Raw genomic sequence first — 8,795 nt, 5'->3', positions numbered from 1 at the left:
GCAAGGATCACTTAAACCCTTGACAAAATGGCCGAACATAACCAAGCTTGGTACTTGGAAGATACCACGAGTGGAATTGCATATGGTACTCCTTCCTTGACCAACATGATTAAGAAGAACCAAGAAAGAGATCAAGTAATTGCTGGGCTTGCTACCAATGTCAATGTGTTGACAAAAATATTCACTAAAAGCCAAACAAAGAAAGTGAATATTGTGAAAGATGTGCAACCAATGTCAAATGAGGACTATGAAGAAACAAATTATTTCAACAATTCACAAGGAGGATATCAAAGACCACCCTATTAATGTTCTGGACAACCACACCAATGGAGATCTAACCCGCAAGGGCAAGGTAACCAATAATGATGAAACTACCAAGGTAGTTCAAATTAAGGAAATAGGAGTAATAACAACAACAACTTCTCAAATCGGAGTTCAAACCCATATGTTCCACCAAAGGGGCAATATTCTAACTCTCCACATTGGAAGGAGAGTTCTTCAAGTGAGTCCAAGTTGGAAAGCAAGCTTGAAAGAGTATTGCAAAATCAAGAGAGATTCGACACTTCAATGAAATATATGACCGAGCTTATGGGTTCTCACACCGCATCTATTCAAAAGTTGGAGATGCAAATGAGGGAGTTATCAAGAGAACAGAATCTGAAGCAAAAGGGTACGCTCCGAAGTGATACTATTGCAAACCCAAAAGGTAGTGGGAGTATACAACTCAAAGCGGGAAAATACTTCAAGGTAAGAATGAACTAGTGGTCGAAGAGGAAGATTCTGAACATGAAGTTGAGGCACAAGTTGAGGTGCCAAATGTTGTTGAAAATGAAAGACTCCCGAAGAAGGTGAACGCTCAAGAGGTGAGTCGTGAAGAGCTTAAGGAAAAGGTAATAGATGCACCAAAACCTCTTGCACCAATTCCTAGACTTCATCCTCTTTTCCCTCAAAGACTAGCTAGAAGGGTTGATAATAGCAAACTCAAGAAGTTCTATGATATCCTAAAGCAATTATCGGTGAATATTCCATTTGTGGAAGCATTCCAAGAAATGTCGGGTTTTTCTAAGTACTTAAAGGACTTGATCACTAGAATGAGAACCACCAAGAATGAAGTGGTTAATGTCACCCATCGGGTTAGTTCCATTATTGCAATAACCATCGTCCAAAAGAAAGAGGACCCGGGAGCTTTCACCATTCCATGCACTATTGGATTGCGTGACTTTGCGTGAGCCCTTTGTGATAATAAGGCTAGCATCAAATTAATGACCCTTGCTATCTACAAGCAAGCGGGATTGGTAATTCCTAGGCCTACAAGTATGAGGTTGCAAATGGCTGACCGTTCAATAAAGCGACCGATGGGAATAGTTGATGATGTGCTTGTGAAAGTGGGGAAGTTTCTCCTCCTCCCCGACTTTGTTATTCTCAATTGTACTGTTGATAAAGAGATCCCTATTATCTTGGGGAGACCATTACTTGATACCGGGAGAGCACTCATGGACTCGGAACGAAATGAGATTAAGTTCTGGGTGAATGGCGAAGAAGTTAACTTTCAAGCAAATAAAGATATGAAATTGCCACATGCATACAAGAGTATCTCGGTCATTAATGTTGTTGATGTTGTAGAGGATGCCTTCGAGGTGAAAATGGAAGAGGAATGCCTTGGTGAGGCATTGGGGCTATTTTGGTAAATTTTGATGGTGAGGACATGGAAGGATGCGTGAAATCGGTGGAAGGGCTTGGTTCCTACACTTATGCACCAAAAAGTCTTTCTCTTGACTTAGAGAATAGAGTCACTCCTCCCGCTAAGCCTTCAATTGTCGAGCCGCCACAAATTGAGCTCAAGCCACTCCCGCCGCATTTAAGGTATAAATTTCTTGGCCCTAATGAATCACTACCCATAATGTTTCTTCTTTCTTGAAGGATGTGTAGGTTGAACACTAATTGGAGACCTTGAGGGAGCACAGACAAGCCATTGGTTGGACTATAGCAGATATCCGAAGGATTCCCGCCAAAATTTGTGAGCACAACATACAATTAGAGGAAGAGAGCAAATCTAGCGTGAAGGATCAAAGGAGGTTAAATCCTTCCATGCAAGAGGTGGTGAAGAAAGAAATCATAAAACGGTTGGATGTCGGGGTTGTCTACCCCATTGCCGATAGTCCTTGGGTGAGTCCGGTGCAATGTGTGCCAAAGAAAGGAGGCATGACCATGATTCAAAATGCCAAAAATAAACTCATCCCAACGAGGACGGTGACCGGGTGGAGAGTTTGCATGGACTACTAGAAGCTCAATAGTGCTACTTTCAAAGACCATTTCCCTATGTCTTTTATAAATTCTTGATCGGCTAGCGGGGAGGTCATTTTATTGCTTCTTGGATGGTTACTCTGGCTACAACCAAATCAACATCTCCTTAGAGGACCAAGAGAAGATGACATTCACATGTCTCTATGGGACCTTTGCTTTTAGCCGGATGCCATTTGGGTTATGCAATCCCCCGACTACTTTTCAACGATGCATGATGTCAATTTTCTCGGACATGGTGGAGGATTTCTTAGAGGTATTCATGAATGACTTTTATGTAGTTGGTGATTCCTTTGTGCATTTCCTTGACAACCTTAGGCAAGTGCTCAAAAGATCTGAGGAGACAAACTTTATGCTTAATTGGGAAAATTGTCACTTCATTGTGGATGAGGGTATTGTCCTTGGGCACAAAATTTCCAAGCAAGGCATTGAGGTTGATCGAGCAAAGATTGAGATAATTTCCAAACTTCCTCCTCGCACTTCGGTCAAAGGTGTTCGGAGCTTTTTGGGGCACGCCGGTTTTTATCGACGATTTATCAAGGACTTCTAAAACATTGCAAGTCCCATGTGCAAGTTTCTTGAAAGGATGCTAAATTTGAGTTTGATGAGAAGTGCCTCAAAGCTCTTGAGGAATTGAAAGCAAGGCTCACCACGGCACCTATAATTGTCACACCCGATTGGTCTCTTCCATTTGAACTCATGTGCGACGCCAGTGGTGTGGATATTAGAGTAGTGCTTGGTCAACGGCATAACAAGATTCTTCATCCTGTCTACTACGCAAACAAGACACTCAATGGCACACAAATGAATTACACTGTAACTGAGCAAGAACTGTTTGCTATTATCTATGCTTTTGAAAAATTTCGGGCCTATTTGTTGCGATCCAAAGTGATAGTCTACACCGATCATGCTAATATTGCAAGGAATTAAACCAAAATTGATTAGATGGGTTCTCTAGTAACAAGAGTTTGACTTTGAAGTGAAATAATAGAAAGGAACAGAGAATCAAGTTGCAGATCAATTATCTAGGCTTGAAGAGGCAGGGAGACCAAAAGAAGATCTTGAAATTAATGATGCCTTCCCGAATGAACACCTATTGGCAATATCTAGCACTTCCACCCCTTGGTATGCCGACATCGCTAACTTCTTGGTTAGTGACCTTATCCACAACGAATTGGAAGCTTATCAAAAGAAAACATTCTTGCGGGAGTGTAGGCAATACTATTGGGAGGAAACATTTTTGTTCTGGATTTGCGCTGCCAACATCATTCGGCATTGTGTTCCGGAAGATGAAGTGACTCAAATTCTCAAAGAATGTCATGACTCTCCATTTGGGGGTCACCATGGTGGAAACCGTACTGCGGAAAAAGTGCTTGAATGTGGCTATTATTGGCCATTGATCTACCAATATGTGAACCTAATGGTCAAGGCATGTGATCAATGTCAAAGAAAAGGGTTAATTTCTAGAAGGCGTGAGATGCCTATAAACTTCGTAATGGAGATCGAGATCTTTGATGTGTGGGGGATAGATTTCATGGGTCCCTTTGTAAGCTCCTACGGCATGACATATATCTTGGTGGCAGTAGATTATGTCTCCAAATGGGCCAAGGCAATTGCTTTGCCGAACAATGAGGCAAGGAGTGTGACTGCCTTCTTGAAGTAGAACATATTTACTCGGTTTGGAACCCCTAGAGCTATCCTTAGAGATGGTGGTTCTCGCATTTGCAACAAAGCTTTTGCCGGGTTGCTCGAAAAATATGGAGTTAAGCACAAGGTGGCCACCCCTTATTATCCTCAGTCGAGCGGTCAAGTTGAAGTATCCAATCAGGAGATCAAAAACAATCTAGCAAACACTGTTAATGCAAACAGGACGGACTGGTCGAAGAAGCTAGATGATGCATTGTGGGCTTAACGAACGGCATTTAAGACACCCATTGGCACCTCACCTTACAGGTTGGTTTTTGGTAAGGCTTGTCACTTGCCAGTGGAACTTGAACATAAAGCCATGTGGGCGTTGAAAAAGTTAAATCTTGGTTGGGCAAAAGCTGCTAATCTAAGGATAACACAACTCAATGAGATGGAAGAGTTTTATTTCCATGCCTATGAGAATGCGACCATGTATAAAGAAAGAATGAAGTTTGTTCATGACAAGAAGATTTTGTAGCAGGAATTCAAATCCGGTGACTTGGTCTTGCTCTTCAACTCAAGGTTGAAGTTCTTTTCGGGCAAACTTAAATCCAAATGGTCTAGCCCATTCAAAGTGGTGAATATGTCTTCCTATGGCGCCATTGAATTAGAATTCGAGGACGGGACTCGAACATTCAAAGTAAATGGCTAGAGGGTGAAGCATTACCTCGGAACCATTGGAGAAAGGCAGCTGGTAGAACAATTTGCACTCAAGGATGTTCCTGTACTAATCAACACAACTGAGTAGAAAAAGTGGGGCAACATCGTCTTGCCGCAACGTTAAATCAAGCTCTTCTTGGGATGCAACCCATGTGTTGGTAACATTTTTTTGTTAGATTTTCAGTTTTGTAGAGTTATTTGTAAGTATTGAACAGTTTGACGTGTGTGTTTAGAGTCCAGGTTACTCAAAATACAAAGAAATGGGATGCAAAGGCAGAGGAAAAATGAAGGAAAGCAAACTCAGCTTCAGTTGTTTTTCTGCGGCCACATATGTGGCTGCATAATGAGTTTGTGGACAGCAAAATGGCCGCATACATCAACATAACACCAAACAAATTAAGCCTTTAAAATGCGGAGAAAATTCATCTTATGCGGCCCGCATAACAGTTCTGCGACCGCATAGTGGGTCGCACATCTATGGCACATCTCCCAGGTACTATTCCATCGCAAAACACATATGTGACCGCATAATATCTTTTGCGATGGTTATTTCACCGCAAAAACCTTAGATATTAAACCCTACCCTCCTTTTCTCTTATTTTTGTCTATCTACTCTAAACAATGAAAGCAAAAGACAAAGATAAAACAAAAAAAATAGAAGAGAAAAACACAGAAAAATGAAAGAGAAGGGCTTACCTTGCTCACACGATTCACATCCAAGAAACTTGCTCGACCTTCCCACGAATTGGTATGTGACTTTCTGACCTTCCTCTTGCTCAGTTAATTTGAAGATTGTCATGTGATTTCACTCGCCTAATTCTCCCATCTCATCCATGATGCCCTTCTCTCTCTACCCTACTTCTTGTCTCTTGTACTAGGAATCGACTTTGGGAGGAAATATTTGTTGTGGGTCAATTAAAATCGGGGGGGTTAGAGTTAGGGTTACTAATTTGAGTGTAGGTTTTAGTGATTGTTGGAAATACACAGTGGGAATTGATGGGTGGTACTTAAAATTGATGTAATGTTGTTTGTTGGGTAATTATTTCGTGAAATTGTGCATTAGTTGTTTAGTATAGAAAAACATGAATTGCGCAATGTAGTCTGTGGGCGATATCTCCACATTTCTATGTGGAGAAAATGATCTTTGCGGTCCATATAACTGTTTGCGGTCCATAGAAACCAATGTGCGGTAAAGTATGTGGCCTGCATAAATTTAGTAGCATAGTCCAACAGAGTAAGCTGAGTTTTGAGGCCCAAAATACGATCGATCTACAACCGCAAACTCAGTCTGTGACCACTTATGCGGCCTTCATAAATTTATTTTTCTAACAGGGTCTATTTTGTGGCGCACTTTGCGGCTCACATATTTATTCTGTGATCGCATAAATGGTCCACAGAACAGTTTTTTTCTCTCATTTCTTTGCCATATGGTACACATGCCTTACCATGTACTCACATCACATTAATTGGCAGTAATGGCACCAATGAAATCCCTAGCATCGAGAGCACCCACCACTCGAGGAAAGACACAATCACAGCAATCCCAATGCAAGCGGCCTGGCATATCAAGGAATTCATCTGAGCCTACCTCCCAGTCTGAAGAGGAGGAGGCAGAGCTTGACCTTGTGCCACTAGTTGACCTCCAGGCCGAAGCACATAGAAAGAGTGGTGAGGATCTCAGGTTTAGGATCACCGACTCCTGTAGTCTGTATAGAGATGGCCTGGCAACAAGAAAGATCCTCGAAGAAAAGCAGCTGAGTTTGAAAGGACTTAAGGAACACTACCCCCATGTGCTAGAAAATATCCAAAAGAGGGGATGGGAGTTTTTCACTAAGGTTCCGAGGGAGTACAACGAGACACTTGTTAGGGAATTTTATGCTACATATGCCGCATCCAGGAACTCAGGACAAAAGAGAAACCGTATATACGTGAACTCTCTCTTAGTCCGAGGACTTGAGATATTAGTACGAGGAGTTGAGATACTCTGTGATCCTCACTCAATCAATGATGCATATTTCGAATCTTAGGAACCAGGCATGGCAGAATATGACGCAAAGATTGCAAATAAGGAATCTGAGCATGCTTGGGTAGCCTCTGTCATAGCCAAGGGAGCTCCACCCTGGATTACACCACGCGAGAAGATTCACAAGAGGGATTTTACCCAAAAAGGTCGGTACTGGCTAAGTTTTGTCTGTTCTCGTATAATGCCTACGAGAAATGAGACCGACACTAGTCTATAGAAGGCGATCCTCATTGCTTGCATCATGTCGGGTATAAAGATTGATTTGGGACAGCTCATATTCCCTAAGATTGGGGTAGCAAACAAGAAAGAAACCTCGCTCCATTTTTCATGCTTAATCCATGCTTTGTGTGAAGACACAGAGGTTCCTCCGTTCCCCAAACATGACCGTATAGTAAAAGTTGTTTGGACATTGACATTACTCGGCACAATGATTCTTCGGAGAAGGTGGTCAAAGAGCCACCAGAGAAATCACTCACTCTTCGTCCGGCCTCGTCTTCTTCAGCATCACCTGCTGCCTCATAAGTGGCAGACACATCTTCACCACTAGCTACCTCTACAGCTATTACCTGACCAGCCACTGCGAAACCACCCGTCTCACTGCCAGCACTTTCTAAGCTTGGTCTACTGGCACAACATGCAAATGCCAAAGTAGACAAACCAATAAAAGAACTTACATCACTCATCCAACAGGCATTGGTCCCGATCTAAACCTCAGTAAGTGATCTTCAAAAGCAACATCTATCATATGAGGATTGACTCAAGCACTTTGAAGGTTGAGCGAGGTAGAGCTGGGGACATACCTCAACTCAAAAAAGATGTAGTTGAGCTCAATTTGGAGCTGCATAAGATGTGGACACTGGAGTTTGACTTGACCACCCTTCTTTCGATGGAAGGGTAGCAGGGCACTGGCACCTCCCATGTACTAAACCTTAATTTGGATTTCAAAAACCTCCTGTCATCTAAGGAGGCACATGGTACTGACATCTCACAAGCTCTATGTTCTGTTGCACACCCCGATTATCATTCAGATGAGGAATCTGGAGTGTCTCGTGAGGAAACAGATGAGGAGCGGATATTTGAGGAGGGTGACGATTAGCTGACAATAGAGGCAAACAGGTTGTTATTTCTATAGAGAAACTGGGTGAGGAGGAGGCGGAAGTGTAGACAGCTATTGCACACTCCCTTGCAGATATGGTTGCCAGGGCTACCACCACAACCACACAGCCATTATAGGTTAAGGCCAGCAACTCCCAGGTCCATGACCCAGCTCCGCAACTGGCGGAGCTTCCTACTTTGGTCTCAGACACCATTGTCCAGTCAGAGAATCCACCCACTGCCCCCACAGTGTCAGGTCCTCGCCCCACGGCTGCCTCAGATATTCTAACCCATCCAAGAGTCTAGTGCGCCCCAGGAAGCCCCTAAACTTTGCTCTTACTTTTTCAATGTATTGGGGATAATGCTTGCTCTTAGGTTGGGGGTGGGGTAGTCAACCTTTGCAACTTGTATATAAACTCTTAGTTTTAATAATGTAGATTTATATATAGCAATGAATCCCCCTTGGTTTTTCTGTACCAGGTTCTTTTCCAAGGGTCTAATAGTGAACCATGGCCGTAGCATGAAACGTTTTGACTTGTTTGGTACTATTGTTCTAGATTCAAACATGTGATAACTTTTTGTGGAATAAATTGGACCCTTCAAATTTTGTAAATAAATAATCAGTCATTTTTTGTGAAATCGAGGCTCGCTCTTTGACTTTGTGCTTACTTAGAATCTCAAATATCATGTGATGAATCTTTGAATTGCCTTGTATTCACTTGAGGGCTGAAATTATGCCGATTCGAGCAGTTCATGAGTCGTAAGTGGTGAGAAATTGTGTAAATAATGCATGTGCTCAACTTGTAATGTCTACAACTTGCCCGATTGGTTTCTCAATGCAAATCTCAGGTTGAGTATTAGGTGTTGAAATGATCTTACGCTCTCTTTGTGATTTCTAACTAATTTTTGGCCAAATTGACCTCCCTGGTGCATTTTTTATCATAGTTATCCCCCGTTAAGCCTTTAACCTTTCCTTTGGCTACCACATTACAAATCGGTCACTGTTTTGTGAAATTACTCCCTCTTTTGA

General features: G+C 42.3%; 2 protein-coding genes across 2 annotated transcripts; both read left to right on the top strand.

Annotated features, from left to right (window-relative positions):
- Positions 1-576: 576 nt before the first annotated feature.
- On the top strand, positions 577-1,229 carry LOC138905930 (uncharacterized). The gene is made up of 2 exons (XM_070194443.1): positions 577-706; positions 748-1,229. The coding sequence occupies exons 1-2, from the start codon at positions 577-579 to the stop codon at positions 1,227-1,229; spliced, it is 612 nt and encodes a 203-aa protein (XP_070050544.1).
- Positions 1,230-1,262: 33 nt separating this feature from the next.
- Positions 1,263-1,688, top strand: LOC138905929 (uncharacterized). Its single transcript, XM_070194442.1, has one exon. The coding sequence runs from the start codon at positions 1,263-1,265 to the stop codon at positions 1,686-1,688; it is 426 nt and encodes a 141-aa protein (XP_070050543.1).
- The last annotated feature ends 7,107 nt before the right edge of the window (positions 1,689-8,795 follow it).

The sequence above is a fragment of the Nicotiana tomentosiformis genome, chromosome 2 (assembly GCF_000390325.3).
Source record: "Nicotiana tomentosiformis chromosome 2, ASM39032v3, whole genome shotgun sequence".
NCBI classification, from domain to species: Eukaryota; Viridiplantae; Streptophyta; class Magnoliopsida; order Solanales; family Solanaceae; genus Nicotiana; species Nicotiana tomentosiformis.
This window is presented reverse-complemented; position numbering and strand designations above follow the sequence as displayed.

Excerpts from the sequence above, each read along its gene's own strand:
- LOC138905930 (XM_070194443.1), top strand. The coding sequence starts at position 577 with ATGACCGAGCTTATGGGTTCTCACACCGCATCTATTCAAAAGTTGGAG. Across the intron at positions 707-747 it reads TACTATTGCAAACCCAAAAG|GTAAGAATGAACTAGTGGTC; the intron begins GTAGTGGGAGTA and ends AAATACTTCAAG.
- LOC138905929 (XM_070194442.1), top strand. The coding sequence starts at position 1,263 with ATGACCCTTGCTATCTACAAGCAAGCGGGATTGGTAATTCCTAGGCCT.